The following is a 16,925-nucleotide window of genomic DNA, read 5'->3' as shown; positions in this document are numbered from 1 at the left end:
GTGTACTTAAAGAGCTTAAAAACAAAACATGTAAATGCATTGCAAATTATGCTGTAGTACTTCTTCTATTTGATGTTAAATGTAATCTTTTAAGGTTCAAAATGAAGCACCCCAAGTTTATTTTCTTGTTTTAAGAGAAAAATACTGAGGTCTTCATAAGGTGGAAAATGATTTTAAAATATTCATAGCCCTTGGAAAAGGTCAGAGACAGGGAAAATGATACCAACATTTTAATCTGATACATGTTAAGACAGACTGGCCTCCATTCAAGAAAGTATTCTAGTATACAAAAATATTAAGTATGTTCAATTATGCATATGGAAGCTTTGGAGCTGGATTTTCATTAAAAGAATAGTTAAATTTTGCTCTTAATCTTAAAACTGAAGCAGTTGCCCCAGGCAACTTAATTCCTCTCTGTTCAATGTATTTGGTTTTGAGGTGTTAAAATTCTTACTTACATAGATTTAGATACTCCATTTTAATTCTTTTTATTTTTTACTAAATTAACAGTCAGTGTCCAGATTAATATCTATGTGTAAAATCTGTGTCTCTGTTGTCATCCCCAAAGTCATTCTTCCAACCATGTTGTTGGATTCTTTCTTCCTTTTGTTTTTCATGTCAAAGTGAGGGCCTCATCTAACCTACCTGAGCAGTTGCTTATATATCGAAGGATATCATGCAGCATTATATACATATTTGTGTATATACCTGTGTGTTGGTGAGAATATACATACCTTTGTTAAGATTTTTTTTTTAAGAGGTTTATGATATCTACCATATGACTCTGTAGAAAGTAAACACAAAATGGCATCATTGTGCGCAATATATAACGGCACTAGAAAGTAGTCAAATGGAGTCTCGTGTTCAGCTATCCCTGTTTTTTTTTTTTTTTTTAATTTTATTTTTCCCTAGATGTCTACCTATGGACTGGCAGAAATCCAACTGATCCAAAACAATACATGCAATTTTATGATGATTTGTTGGCTGCCATGTTGTTACTAAAATAAAGTTTTTCTAATAATTTGGTGGGAACTAGAAGCTTTTAATACTTAACTTCTACTATTTATACATCTGTTAATGTCTCTGGAAGAATACTAAGAAAAAGAGGTTGTTGCAGTTCAGTGGTCTAATTATTAATATTAGCAGCACAATTTAAAAATATGTCTATAAATATAGCATTTTCTCAGTTTTTTTTCCTTTTGCCTCTGCTTGCCTCACATGCCTTTGTACTTGCTTTTAACTGCATAATCAGATGTAACCAAATCCCATTTCCAAATAAAATACTACTTCAATTTAGAGAGCAACAATATGTATGATGTGGGCTGAATTCCCAACTGAAATTAATCAGCTTTCTAGAAAGAGTTCAATGTTGGATATTGCGGTTTTATGAGAGAGAGTACTGGTCTGATGTTAGCAACCTGCTAAAGTGTAACCTCTTTCTCCCTGTTCAAACTAGATTGTGTACGGTATTAGTCAGAATACAATGCCCCTGCTGGGTATGTTGTAAGAATATATAGGATGTTACTCTTTAGACAAAAACAGTCTTATGTTTGGGTTCCTTTAGGGTTGCTAAATTTCTGGCATTCCATCTGAGTTCCCTTGAAAACAATCCCCAAAATGAAGGATTATGTGGTTTCAAAAGTGAATCGGGATTCACCCATTCCTGCAGTACAAAAATAATGAGGATGAGTGATGTTTGAGAAAACATAGTGCTCATGGAATTGTTACGTAGCACTGAAGTGTGTTTGGGTGTTCTTGCTGGTGAGAACACCCCTGTTCTTTTAAGCAGTCATACCTGTAAGTACCAGGAGATAATGTATTTCAGCAAGTAGGTGGGAGGTCCCAGTTCTTAAAAAAAACAATTCTGGATTTTTGTGACAAGGTGAAGCCCATCTGCCTCTGTTGGTCTCCACAGTCAACTCCATCTCTCAAACTTGAGTCCCAGCGCTGCCTGCTCACCGCTCTCCTCTCACATCTGCCTTTAGGTTACACCGCTGCAGAAACCTGAGCGAAAAGCCAACCTGCTGACGATGGCCGATTGCCAGAATGGTGCCGGACCACAAAGCCGTGACTGGGTGATGGAAGAGCTGTTTGCTCTGGAAATGAAAGCCAGCCTACGGGTGAGGACCGTGCTCTTGTGCCTCTTCGCAGAGCTCACCGCTCGTGCGTTACCCCACGGCAGCACTTCAGGAGGCCACCAGCGCCGCAGCATGTCGCCGGGGCCAGGCCTCAGCAGCTGGGACTGTTGGAAACCCAAAGGCCTCGTTTTTCCTGTCACGACATTCACAGGACGCGATTCGACGAACCCGCGCGCGGGGGCCGGACTCCCCTCGACGGCGCGAAGCCCCCGCGCGCGAGCCTCTGCCCGGCTCCTGCCCCCGCCGGGCGCGCGCGCCCCCTGCAGCCGCCCCGCCCCGTCCCGTCCCGTCCCGCCGCGGCCCCGCCGGCGGGCTGGCTCCTCCCCTCTTCCTCAGGAGCCGGGAAAGCCCCGCAACCAGCCCCTCTTCCTGCCCCCTCCCCCGGTCTCTCTCCGTCTCTCTCTCTTTCTCCCGGTGGGATGGAAGTCCCCGGTAATCCTCCTCCCCGGTAGCAAGCGGCGGCCCGAGTCGGTACAAAATGCTGGGCATGTACGTGCCGGATAGGTTTGCCCTGAAGTCGTCAAAAGTGCAGGACGGGATGGGGCTCTACACGGCCCGCAGAGTCAAAAAGGTGGGTGATGGCCGGGCGAGCGGGGTAACGGCCTGTCCCGGCCCGGCGGGGAGCGGCTGCCACGTATCACAGGAGAGCGGGGCGGCTCCTCCGCCCCTGAGCCACCGTCACCGCCGCCGCCGGCCGGGCTGCCGCGCTCCAACTTCACCTCAGCCCCGCTTTGTCGGCGCTGCCGCCACTTCCGTCCGCCCGGGCTCCCTCTCCTCAGGGGAGGCACCGCCCGCCTCCCCCCTCACCCTCCCCCGCCGGATAAAAGGGAGCCTCCCGGTGCCCGGGGCGCTGCCGCTTGGGGCGGGAAAGGGACGCGGGAGCCCGGCCGGGCCGCCGGTTACCCTGCGGGGTCGGCTGGAGGGTTTTCTCTGTGGGTTTTTTTGTTTCCCCCCGTTTCTTTTAAGTTGGTTTGTGTTTCTGGCGCTGTTCTGAGGGCAGAGCTCCTCCGGACGGGACTGCCTCCGTGGTTATCGCCTGGCTTCAGACCGCGGTGCGCCTCTGAGGTAGAGGTACCCGCCCGTCCGTCGCAGGCTCCCGTCGCCTCCCTGCTCTTAGAGCTCGGTGTGATGGGTGATTAAATTCATCGTTTCGGGATGATAAAGCCGGGCCTGTGAAAGATGTGATTCAGCTGAACTGCAGGTCTCTCATAGCTCAACCAGGTCGTGTCCCTTGACACCTCGTAATGGAATTGAAAGGCTCCCAGTTATCTGAAATCCCAATTATAACTATCCAGGTGGCTTGTTAGAACAGGTAAAGGCATACCTAAAGTTATGAACCCTGCATTAGTACACACTTCTATGTATTTTGTATGTTTTGCTTTCCATCTTTGTTCTGGTTTTGGCTCTGAGTGGGTTGGGAGGGCTGCCTAATATTTCAATGGTTTCATAAAGAAGGCTTAGACACCATAGGGTAAAGGTCTCTCATTTTTAAGGTGTCCCTGAGTGTTAATGGGGGGTAGAAGGGGAACAGTTTTATATTACTTGGCTTAAATTTTTTCCACTGAGGTTCTGAACTTCCATTTGAAAACCCTGGGAGTTCATACAGCAAGGAAGGTTGTACACTACTAGCATGTATTAATCCCTGGATTCTGAAATAGAGCGAGCTCTAGAGTGAAGCTCATGGAAATCATCATCCGCATGTCAATATAAATTCTGAATGTCAGTTCAGAGTTCAGGGTCTGAGCCCCCTTCCTTTACACTGTTGTCAACTGAACCATTAGAGCTGTGTGCTAGGAAAAATAGAGCATTTTCTTGCCTGAATTACTCCACGTTGCTTTTGAACTCTCTTTATACAGGCAAAGTATGTGCTGTCAGAGCTTGGCCAATGTGAGCGCATCATGCAGGACATACTTGCAAAACTGAAATGTTGCAAGTGTGACATGTATTGCATGTGGAATGCAGAAGGTAAAGGCAGAGGCAGTTGTAGTAAGATTTGTTTGTATTAGGAGTATCTGGTGACGGTGTTTGTTACAGGCTTGTCCTTTGCTTGGCAGTGAATTTTCTTTGCTGGTAGCACAGACAGTTGTGGTATGCAAAGCCTTGATCAGAAGTTTGTGCCTGACAGGCAGGCTTTGGTCTTTGATAGGCTAAGGAACCAGCTCTTGAGTTGCTCTGTGGGCAGCGGTTGAAACAGGTATTCCTTAAAAATGGTTGGAGACCTAAGCACTGTGTGTTGCCATGGCTGTTCAGAGAAGGGTGGATGTGTACATAACACAGATGATGCGCTGGATATAGCCAGACTGTGTGTTACTCTTTTCCATGGAAAGAAAAATCACACCTGAAGTGCTCCCAACATACTCTCTTGTCCAGTAATGAGGCAGCAGTATTACACTTCATGGCTATGATACAGAGTAGCTAATAGGTGTTAAATTAATTCCTTGGAGCTTTGGGATCGGGAGGAGGTATTGAATGTGACACTTAATTGTGAAGTAAGATCTTAGGTTGCTACGCAGGAAATACTGCACCATTTTCTCTCTATTGCTGTCACATAACTGCAGTTGTCTTAACTGAAAGTAAAACACGTTTCAGATGATCTTATAATCAGAAATTGCAGTACCAGCTCTCCAAGTGCTAAGTAATCATGAAGTAGGCCTCCGAAAATTCTATTAGCAAAGTTTTGGTAATGATACATTTTGAACTGCTGTTGTCTGCCATCTGCTATTGCAGCTTCAGGCATTATGCGGTGCTTTTGAGCTTTCACCTGTAATCATTAAAAGGTGGAAACTTTTTATTTTGTTTTGTTACCTTACCAAAAGCTGTCATTCTCTTGTAATTTCTTTTCTGCAACAGCGGGCCTTTGGTTACAGCGCCAGTGTCATAAGACCCTTGGTATAATCATCAGAGAGCTGCTACGTTTCTCAGTGTTTAGCTGTGACTGGAACAAGATTAGTCACTGCTGCTTTCTTGAAAGCAGCTGTTGAAAATAGCTTTTTTTGACAATTGAATGATGTGCCTTTCATATCTTGAATCTTTTCTGGGGTTGACTTTAGACTGTATTGTATGCCTCACTTTTATTGATCAGAGAGGAAGTTGAAGTCTTAGCATGTTTTTGATCAATATATATTGGCATATGACAGTATGTTTATTAACTAGGACTAATATATATATATGAAGAAAATGCTCTGAAAGACTAAATGAATAATTACTTTTACCTCATGGACCTTTGTGTTCCAAGACATCAGGTTTTGCTGTCTCTAATTTCTGCTTTCTCTCCAAATTTGAGAAGCTATAAAAAGTGTTTAGAAGTCTTAATCACCTATTGTTCATGTTACATTTACTTTACATTTAGAGGTGCACATCTTGCCTGTTGCTTTTGCTGTTGTTTTGAGCTTCTAGAAGGTCTGAAACATTGTAGTAGAGGTTTATTTGTTTGTAGTAGCTGAGATAGGAATGATGTATGGTGTTTCTTGGTTTGAGTCAGTATGCAGCGTTAAGCTGTTGCTGTGCTTCATCCCAGAGGTGATGTGTGCTTCAGTGATAGGTAAAATGACCACTGTAGGTGCTTTATAAGGTATCTAGGGATCCTTTGGATTGCAAGGATGAAAGTATTACTGTGGTGAGTGTTGTGGAAGCCTCCAAAATACTTAAGGAAGAAATTAATCTCTATGCCATCTTAAGTGTTACTCTGCTGCTGAAGTGAGTGTGGGAGACTGGCTTTTTAGGTTCCTTATTCCTTATGTCTTCAGATAATTTCCGTATTAAATGTATAGAGGTTTTTTCCTTTTCCTTTCTATAGAACTAATACAGGTTACAGTCCAATAAGCTTTTTTTTGTCTTGATATTTGCTATGAGTAATGAGAGATTCTGCAGATACAACTATGCCCTCTCTTAGAGCTCAGCAATTGTAGTGAGCTGCTTTCCTTGCTACTTGTTGCTTTCTAAGTGAATGGGGAAAGCCCGTTCAGCCTGGCAGGAAGTATCTGCTCCAGAAAAGGCCTACTTTATCTTTACTGAGCTAGATAGGACCGTACATTTCCAGAGCAGATTTCCTCTGCCACCATCTTGACTCTTCCTCCTCCTTCATCTAAACAAACAACACAATCTAGAGCAAATTGCCTCCCATGTAATACATGCATGGCCCCTATTAGACAGCGGTATGTTTGCTGGGGTGGCACTCAGTGTAAGCTGAGAACGTTGATGGCTGTACACATACAACTGTATTGACCTTCCTGTATTTTCACCTTCACTGCTGATGAGGTAAAAGAAGGAGGAAGTTTCAGTTTGAGTATTAAATCCCAGGATTTGTAAAGCTGGCAAGTGAGGAATTCTAACCTTATTTGATTAGCAAAACTGTGAAAGGAGGTATGGAGATCAGTGAGAAGTGAAGATGAAGCCCCATAGTGCCAGTTTTTGCTATCATTGCCCATGTTTGTGTCTCGATTACTGCCGTGGGCTCCAGTTGTTTTCTGCTGCTCCTGTCTTTTTACTTTCTGCTTTGCTGTTCTTAGTAATGAAATCTTCATTGCGCACATTTTAAAACACTGCTCCTAAATTCTGTTGCCTTGTTATGCAATGCGAATTTTCTTTTCCTTTGTTGATTACCTCTTCAGGTTTAATTTTAAATACCAGGATTTTTTTATTTGATTGGTTGTTTCAAAGAGGAATGATCCTGCAAGTCTTACATTCCACTTCTTCCTCTGCACTCTACCTGTAGACAGTCTGTAAAAACTAAGCAAGAGGGAAAACATGTAGCAGGCTGTTTCTGAGATGATGGAATGTGCCTGGGGGAAGGGACATGTGGACAAGATTGATACTTTTATTAGCCAAAATACTGTTATTTTTAAAGAAACACCAGAGTTGCTTTTCATTATATAGTTATAATCTCTAATGATTAAAAGTATATGCAGCTTTTTGATCTGAATACTGCCTAAAGGAACATAGCAGTCTGCATTCTGGTTTGTAGGGCTTGTCACTGCAAATAAGGACAAAGGGGGGGGGGGAACCCACCTGTGTAAGAAGAAAGTCCTATTTGAATAATTTACCCTGCTACTAGTGTGATGTCTGTGAAGGAAAAAACCACCAATACCCAAAACTTTTAGAACATATCAATGGATGCTTTCACAGCACGTGTTATGACTAGCAGGTGGCATAACATTTTAATATTGTTTATGAAGGCTTGAATTAATTCATAGACACGTGCATACTCCCTACATTTTTAAACGAATCTCTCTGTATGATCAAAACCTCAGTTATTCAGTGTTTTGATTTGTGGCACTTCAAAAAGTAGTGTTGCAAATAATCTTGCAAATAAATCTAATGTAAAGTTTGTGCTTGCCAGATACTTTACGTTTCAGTTGGATGTCTACTGCAAGGTGCTTCCTGAAAATCTTACAAGAAATGTAAGAAATTTGACTTGTAAATTTCAGCCTTATTTAAAATAAAGAAAAATGGTGTTTCCCAAAGGGGAAATAAGCATGTAGAGGAAAGGTATGGTTTTAAGAGATTTTCCAAGCTATGAAATGAATGGGAATGAGCCTGAAGTTGAACCCTCAGGGTTGTGCACCTTCTTGGCATATAGTAAGATGACAAAGGAAAACTGTCCCTTTCCATTTGAAGCTAAAAATAATACCTCTGCTGGACTTCAGTAATTCACTTGCCTTTTTTTTTTCACTGATTCTTTTTATTTTATAATTATTCCTTAGGGTGAAAAATTTGGCCCCTTTGCAGGGGAGAAGAGAATGCCCCAGGAACTGGATGAGAACACAGACTGCAGGCTCATGTGGGAAGTGAGTAGTCTAGAGTGACATCATCACATCTAGCAAAAAGTGGTCTCAGAATTAAGCTTTTACTGTAACAACCCCCCCCCCCCCCCAGCTTAAAGGTACTTAAAGATACTGTAGTGAGATTTTGTACTTACTGATGCTTTTAAAATATGCTTTTTGGGTGGAGGGGCATTGACTTCTTTAAAATGATAAAGAAATAGGAAACGATAGTTTCTAATCAATGAAGTGTGAAAAATATCAAGTCAAGCAAAACATAAAAATATAACAAAAACATTGTGAAAAATTATTGAGAAATGTGAAAATAAATGAAAGTAATTTGAATATGGGAAGATCATTGTAAGTTCCTGAGATACTGATTTATGCTGATGAACAGGTATCAGCTCATAGTTTCCTCCAACTATAATATAAAACATTTCCTGCTGTGACACTTGTGCTGGTGTTTGGCAATTGTATGATAAGTGAAGTTTTTAAATTTTAGCAACTTTGTAATGCAATGTGTAGTTGTGAGATCTTTAGCAAAATAAAAACTTGGTGCTGTGGGCAGATGAAGGCATAATGAGTTTCAGGGCTCTTCTAAACTTTGTAGTATTATTAGGGAGCAACAGTAGTTTATACACTAGACCTCGTAATTAGGTCCTTAAACCATCCTAGTTCCTGTCATAGCTGTGTATGTTTGTAGCAAGAGCCTGTCTGAGTTTACCACTTGAGGATATTACACTAACTGAAAAATACTTGCAATAACAACACTTCCAACTTGTTATAAACACCTTCCTTTCGGTGCTTCTGTTCTGTCTTTGTAATCTTTTCTGCTGTAGTTGTTTGAGCAGAATTCCTTTCCTTTATTTTTTCCTTTTTTTTTTTTTTTCCCAGCCATGCATTTTCTATTGAATGCATATTTAGTCCTGTTTTACACTGAGAAAGGGAGTAATTTCCTACTTTTTCACCTTCCTGTGGTTAGAGGTGGAAGGATGACTGTTATTTTTTTGTTGTGTGGCACTGTACAAAAAAAAGCTTATGTTTGACATCTGGCTTAAAGCACTTTCTGTGTATTTATTACAAAATAAATGTTTATTTGAAAAAAACCTCTAGCATTAACATTGCTGAGCAGCTTATAAAGAGAGCATAGTATTGATACAGTCTTAGCAGAGCTATAAATAGATTCTACAAACTGGAACAATGAGCGAGAGAATGCTAAAAGCCCATCTCATTAAACCCAAACTCAATATAAATACAGCGAGTGGCAAAATATTCTTAGATGAGTGCTAACTCAAGTCTGTGAATCCCTGTGCCTTTGTTTTCCCCCTTCCTCCCCCCCCCCCCTTTTTTTTTTAGTCTAGGGGTGTGCCCAAAATATCCTTTCTCAGAGAGGAGGTGTGGACAATTCATTCCCCTCTCTCCTTTAGTTATGTACTCAGAGTAACTGGTTTCATCTTCTTTGTTCTCAGCTGATAAAACCCCAATACAATGTGCTTTTATTACAAATGTTTGCTGAATACAGTACATGTTAATGTGCCCTGGCTCACTTGCCTTTTCATGATGTTTCTGCAGGTTATTTTAAATCAGTAAAATACTTGAGCTAGAACAAAGTCTTCAGAAGGGATGGTGAGTGGATTATAGCAGCAAGAAGGTATTTAAGTTTGTTGGAAAGCCATATGATTTTCCAGATTCCTCATTGGTGATGATTAAATGAGATTTATCTGTTTCTGTAAGACAGAAAATAAAACCCAAATACATGTATTTACTGATGACACTAATATGACCCCATCGACAGCAAACTAGAAAATGAGTTTTTTATGAGCTGTTCTAAAACCATTTCATAATATCTTATTGTAACCTAGTTTTGAGAGCCTTGAAAAGATTCCTGCATACCAAATTTTATGACTTCCTGAAGGTTTGAACCCAAGTCATTCATGTTTACTGAAGTTGATCTGAACGTGAGCTTTATAATATAATTTAAATCATGCTGAGAGTAGTCTTAAGTTGAAAATCGAGACCAGGAATGCAGAAAGTAAAAAGTTGAACAGTCCAAGTAGATGGTTATTCCAGATACTGTGGGAGGCAGTCACAGCAACTACCCAAGTTTGTGCATAGTCAGCTGTACCAAAGATATTAAAAATAATTAATCTGAAGACTGTTGGATGAAGGCACACTAAAGCCTGACCTCACAGTCTGATGGCAGTCAAAAAAATGCATTTTCAGAGAGGACACCTTTAGAAAGCAGGCTAAGTATAGAGGCTTTTTGTAAGTCAAGTAAAAGTGAACATTAGTGGAACATTTCTTTTCTTGGTATGTGATGCCTGGGATCTGAGCTTCAATTTTGTGGAACAGTTTTCTGTGAGGAAGTTTACCACATGCATTTCTAGTTGTGTAGAGTCGTGGTCTGTGATGTGGTCTCTTTTGATCAAGCTATTTCTTTTTCTCTGACACCAGCATTGTGAGCTGGCATCTTTAAGATGTCATGTTGAGACAGAATTGTACACGTTATGTTTTCTTTTGGTCTTTGGGAAAACATGGAACCCAAAAAATTTATTGGGTCCAGTGATTTTGTTAAATAAAGTTCTGAGGATGTTAGAGTTTGTGTTTAAATTAAACACAGCAGCCTGTAACTTGCATAGTTTTGAAGAAATCAAAGGTTTATGCTTGCTCGTTCAACAGATTCCAGAGGATGTGGTGTGGGGGGGAAGCATCCTTGATCTTGCTGTTATATTTGTAAAGAGCTATATGCTGAAATGTTTTATTTACAAGTGATGTGAAAGTGAAAAAAAGCAAACCCGTGGTAACCATATAGTTAGAAGTAATAAAAAAAAGCCAAGAAAGTGTCTAAATGGCTTTATGCTTTTTCTTTTTTTCTGTCAAAAAAACCCACCTCCTTGTTATCCCCCAGTGCCCATGTTGTTCTCTCTCACACTGAATTGCATGTTGTGCTAGTTTAAGTATGCAGCTAGTTGCTGGTGACGAATTGAGAATTTTGTTCTTATTCTTAGCATCCCTCTAACACCTTGATAAAATACTGCTTCATTGGTCTGTATTAGTATACTTGGCATAGCAATTTCAAATTATGTGTATTTGCTGGAAGAGCAAGTGCTTTAAGGCAAGAACAAGATAATCTTTAGGTATTAAAGTTCACAAAAGTTTTTGCCTTTGGAGGCTCAGATGTCCCTCTGCAAAGGGAAGGTATCTGTTCAGTTTATTTTTGTTATTGTTCCTAACCAAGAAAGTGGCATTCATTTCGCTACTATTGGATTGTGGCAAGCATATACTTTTGGTGATGACTTTGGCAAATGTTAAAACAGGGAAGGCTGGAAAGACTTAGTCTTTCTTCAAATACTCTGACATACCGTGAAGAAATATTGCTCAGAATTGGATGGCACACAATACGCTGTGTAATGATGAATGTTACATATTTCAGGTTTGGTTTCTGACTATCTGCCAAGATTATGTTTTCTTCATTGTTATATTAAAACCGAGAAGAACAGAAACATGCTGGAAATCAGTCTTTCAATGGAAGCTAATGTTCATATTTATTTATATGAGAAAATGAAATGAACTTATGTTTCTACTACTTAACTCTCATCACTTTTGCAGTGACAACTGTTTTCAGTTAAATAAGCCTGCCTGAAAACTAGTGAAGGCAACAGAAAATCTGCTATTGGCTCCAGCCAGCTTTAGATCAGAGCTTTAGATAGGTATGAGAAGTCAAGCACTTTAAGCTAATGGTGGTGTGGGTTTTTTTGTTGTTGGTTTTTTGGTGCTTTTTTTTTTTTTTTTGATATCTTGCCTGTAAAATGTGGTTCTGGCATAGGAAAGGTTATACATACAAGGCATTAAGTTGAATTACGTTGTGAGTTTCATGATAAAATAAATCTTAATTTGAAGAATTCTGTGTTTGCTCTCAAGATGAATGTAATATTAGAAATCTAGTTCTTAGCAATATGGTCTTTATTTTTTCTGTATGAAGACTACCTTCCAAATCATCACTCCTCAGACAGTATTTACATTTAAAATTGTTTTAATGTTTTTGTGTGAATCATTGTTTAATTTTCAGAAATGTTTTTTTCTCATTTCTTGGACAAATGCATCTGGATGTGTTTTTATGCAAGTTGCATTTAAGATAACTTTTGCCACACATAACAGTCAGACATTGATGCCCTTTCTTAGTTGCAAGTTTGCGTCCTAAATTTTCAATTTTGTTAAATTAATCCCCACTGGGATAGATAGGTGTCCCAAGTAGTTATTAATATTCTTACCAGTTTGTTTATTTAGCTAAATTTCATTAATCAACTCTTTTAAAGCTTGATTTAGTCATCTTTATTCATGTTAAGTGTATGAATTTGTATTAATTTTAGTGACTTTTGGAACAGGCACCTTAATGATCTTCTGGTTTTGGTGATAAGAAGAATTTACTCCCAAAAGTGACTGAGGATGTTAGCCTCACATCTTCAGTTATGTGATTTATTTAAGATGTTAGAAAGCACATGTTGATATGTTGAGGTGCTAGTATTCTAATCTGAACTTGTTATGGAAGATCACACACAATTTGCTTAAGGAGATTTGGGTATCCATCCAGTGAACGTGAAGTTCAACCTTTCTTGTGAAAGTTCCACAGAATGTTAGCAGAAGTCTAGGAACTTCTATAAGCTTTCTGAACCATACTGTCTCTGATGAGGTCAAATAATGTCATGCACCAGAAGGAGCTTCGTTAACATGAAGAACTGTTGCTGTATGTTTTGGCTGAAGAAAAAGGTCACATATTGTCTATGTCCCAATACTTCTTAGTGAGTAAGCAAATCAACAGTTGCTGCCTCAGGTTCCTTTTGCAAGCATACTTTCTACAGCAATGTTAAAATGTGAGTTTTTACTTTGCAGAGAGCTCTGTGATGGAGGTCTGAAACCGAGGATGCAGAAGTATTGCATCTAGCTGTTTTATAATATTAACAATAAAAATCATGTTTTCAGCTAATCAAAAAAAATGCAATGCAGAAAACAATACTTTTCTTTACATGATTGTTTGAATGAACATAGATTTTTAGATTTATAAATGTTTAGAAAATGGTTTCCAGAAAGCAGGCAGTGTGTTTACTGCCTTCAGCAAAGATAACCATCTGCTTATTTTCAGTGAAGTTTTTTTTCTTCTTTTCTTGCCAGGTGCGCATGGTAGAGTGTTTGCAATTGCACTCATGAGCATTTTGAAGTAGCATGCATGACAACTTTGGATGTATTTTGAAAATCTGGAGATAATTTCATTGCAGCATTAAAGGCTAGCAGATGGAATAGTGCATGTTGTTGATGGGCATTACAAGCAGCTTAGACATTATTTAGGGCTGTGTAGGGTTTCATATGGTAGCTTATACAATGACTAGGGGCATATTTTTTTCTGAATACTTGTATAGCGACATGGTGTTTGTTAATGTGGCATAATTCAATGATGTCCTGATTGATCTTGAGGTAAAACCCCCCCATGTGGTAACAGTGAATGTCAGGTATTGCATCTTACTGTGAAGACATTTGACTAAATTAGTTCAGTGACGCCTTTTGTGTTCATTCTCAAGAAGATAATTCTTATGCACCTCAATTTGAGGTGCTCTCATGTCTGATGCATGCTTTGGATATGTGTATGCATTTTAGGTGTTTGACTGTAGTGAGTGACCAAATATTGAGGGTGTTGTTGTAAAATAGAAAGCTATCTTGCCATGGGTTATCAGGCATGAATTTGAATCAGCCTTGTTCTAGGCTCATGCCAAAGTCTGCCTGTACTTAAATACAAAACAAATTGCTACTTAATTATTTAGGCTAGGAAATCAAAGGTTACTGTATGTCTGGTTACATCACTCACTGGTAATAGAAACTCCTAAGTCACCTCTATTGGTTACAGAAACTACAGGAACATCTTGATCTCAGTGGTTGAAAGGGCCTCAGCAATAAATGGATCCTAGACCAAGATGGTCTATTGAACTACAGCAGGCAGTCTTAACTTTTGTGGATTTACCCCTTTATTTAGAGGAAACAGGGATAAGGTCCTGTTTCCTGTTTTTAAACAAAACAAAACATTATCGTATGACATCATCTACTGGTGACTATGCTTTTGATGTCTATTTCTAGCTCTTTCACTGATTCTCCATGTTGTCCATAGGCATAACATACAATCCTTCTAGGTCTCTGTTGATCCTATGAAGATGACTGAAGCCTTTATTATTTAGCAGGGGTCTCATGACTTAAGAGCATTTTTAGTTTGGTGGCCTTAGAAAATCAATTAGAAATACTTTTGCACTTGAGTTCCGGTCCTGTTAAAATAGTTTTTAAAATCCTTTCTGGATTAACCACTGTAGCTTGGGGATCTTACGGAACACACCTCAAGCTAACTGGATGATTTTGCTTAGTTCAGGTAATACCAACTGTATAGAAACTGGGAAATAACATTCAAACATGGAATTATTCATGTAGACAGGTGGCAGGTTCAAATGTCACAATTTTTAAATACAAATATGTTCACTAGCATTGTGAAATTGATACTACTTCATAAAACTATCAGGGAACCTCAGCCCTGTAAAAATCTTTTGCCTCTATTTTAAGTACCTTATAACTATGTAAGATTGTAACAGTTCACGTGTGTGTGGGAAATGCAGTAATTGGCTTGCAGATACGTTAAGAGAATCTTCCTTAAAGAATTTGCTACTTTGGTTTGTGACATAGAAGAGTACTTTTCATTTCCTCTCCCCGAAAGACATTCTCAGTTTTCCAACAATTTCCTGCCGGCATTAGTTGTGGTAGGCAGGCTGTCCTGAAGATTCTTGGAGTGGCTGCGTGATTGGAAGGGAGTCTCCTGGGAGTGGACTGGAAGCTTTGTTGCAGAGTGAAGCCTGCTTAGGGTTCTTGAAGATAAAGCAAGGCAAGAAACCTTATTCAGTATGGGGAGGTTTTTTATTTTGTCGTGCTCCAGGAATATATGTGCTGAGTCCTAGTTCTGTGGTGTAGAGAGGTAAATTGCAGTATCTTTAAGTTTCGTGAGGAGCACATAAGCAGCTTGACACTGTCATCCCATTTTCTTCCCTTGCTGTTAGAGCTGGTGCAACTGTCAGGGTTGGGGGGAGATACTGAGGCTACACAGTACATTTCTCTTGCTTTCCAGTGTCACTGATGGAGGGGTGCAGGAGGGAGAATTCCTTGTTGCTGTGGCTAGCAGAATTGTGTGGGCCTACGGTGTAATATCTGTGTTAGTGACAGCTATCTCTGATCCTGTCTTCTTGGATATCAAAACAGATTTACAGGCAGACCCAGGTGTAAGCATTTTAGCTTGTATTTGTTGATATGTCTTCTAATTAAACTGATTTTCTTGTTTGGTGATCATGCCACAAAGCAAAAGGATGACTGAGGATTTTAGTGGAGGGAGCACCCTTTGGGACATATTCCAAACTTCATTTCAGTTCATTAGTAATTCAACACAGATGATATTTAGGTGATTTTAAACTGAAAATGTAGAGTCTAGCTGTTTATTTAACTACCATGATTAGCTTGTACTGGCTTTGAGTTTGAGAAATATATTTGCAAAGCAAGAGCTGGTCTTTTTGTTTGTTTGTTTTAAATATTGATTAAGTTTGGGATTCACTGCCATGCTGCTCAAAGATTGGTTGTTCATTTAGGAAACTTGGCTATCCATGCAACCAGGGAGAAAAGGAGTGGTAAATGTCAGCAGTCTAGTCTGTGTTAAGTACACTGTTTTGACCATTTTTCTTGACTTTTCTTCCTCACATCTGTGTATTTGATGCAGCATTATTTCTTTACGAGGTGAAAAAAGCAATAGACAATATAGCACGTCTTAAAGGGATTTATTGTATTCTTTTATCAATAGTTTCCTTATGTGTTAAGTCTTTCCTTTGTGTTTGATATCTCTTTATGGATTGGCAGAGACTGAGAAAGCACAACCAAGATGATCGTGTATCACTGAAATGAATATAAATTATTCTTTTATAATTTGAGGATCAAGCAAATGAAGAAGAATGGATGAAAAGGTAGATAGTGTAACATATGTTTTTTTATAGTAGGATCTTTATTGCTTCTCTTTCCAACTCAAGTCAAGACCTGATGGAAACCTTTATCGGACCTACATGGTGGGCTTCTATATGCCATACTTTGGTAGCTAAATCACAAAGCCATTAGTTTGACTTCAATTACTCAAAGATGCTAATCTGCAGTGTTAACCATTTTCACTGAAAGTGAGGTTCTACTCTGTGGATTACGTATTTAGAACTGGATGTTTATTACAGTATAAGCAATGCAGTGCTGCTTCTTCGTAGGTGACTTTTCAGGAGGTGAATACACTGTTAGCGTGTATTTTTGTCTAAATTTGAAGCTTGCTTTTATGGTTTGATTGCACTCATTCTGCCCATGTTCCTAACAAAAACAGTGCTTCCAATAACAAGCAGGCATTACTTCCCAAGGTGATAGTCACAGAATGACAAAATGGCTGAGGTTGGAAGGGACCTCTGGAGGTCATCTGGTCCAGCCCCCCTGTGCAGGTAGGGCCACCTAGTGCTAGCTGCCCAGGACAGCTTTTGAGTATCTATGTCTTTGAGGATGGAGACTACACAACCTCTCTGGGAAACCCATTGCAGTGCTTAGTGTTAGATAATGTTGTTTCCAGGTGCATTTGAATGTGTAGGTTTGACACTTTTCACTGTGGTTAATCTGTGTGTTCGAAAGTAAAACAACTTTTGAAGTTTGAAATATTGGCACTTTTTCATGATGTGTCCTTCTTAAGATATGATGTCTTCCTTTGGAAGACCAGTAATAAATTTTGAAGACTTGTATTTGTTTGCAGAACTACAGTAGTTTTTTTTAACTTAATCTGAGAACAACATGCTGTCACCAGCTATTATTGTAATGGAATACAGTTTTTTCTTTCTAATGATATCTTAAATGTTTAGGTAATTTAAGCAGTCATACTGAAGAAATGTGATATTGCATCTATTAGAAACAAATATAGCAAGAATGTGAGCAATTTAAATAC

General features: G+C 39.5%; 1 protein-coding gene across 3 annotated transcripts in view; it reads left to right on the top strand.

The window, feature by feature from the left end:
• Positions 1–2,492: 2,492 nt before the first annotated feature.
• PRDM5 (PR/SET domain 5) overlaps positions 2,493–16,925 on the top strand; it is an 89,497-nt gene continuing 75,064 nt past the window's right edge. For all 3 annotated transcript variants that reach the window (XM_052814416.1, XM_052814425.1, XM_052814409.1), the window contains exons 1-2: positions 2,493–2,709; positions 7,841–7,924. In XM_052814416.1, coding sequence (XP_052670376.1) covers positions 2,617–2,709; positions 7,841–7,924 — 177 coding nt within the window. In that variant the 5' untranslated portion in view covers positions 2,493–2,616. The remainder of the gene's footprint in view (positions 2,710–7,840; positions 7,925–16,925) is intronic.

This window comes from Harpia harpyja, chromosome 2 (assembly GCF_026419915.1).
Source record: "Harpia harpyja isolate bHarHar1 chromosome 2, bHarHar1 primary haplotype, whole genome shotgun sequence".
Classification (NCBI taxonomy): domain Eukaryota; kingdom Metazoa; phylum Chordata; class Aves; order Accipitriformes; family Accipitridae; genus Harpia; species Harpia harpyja.
The sequence above is the reverse complement of the archived record's forward strand: the minus strand, read 5'-3'. Positions and strand labels throughout refer to the sequence as shown.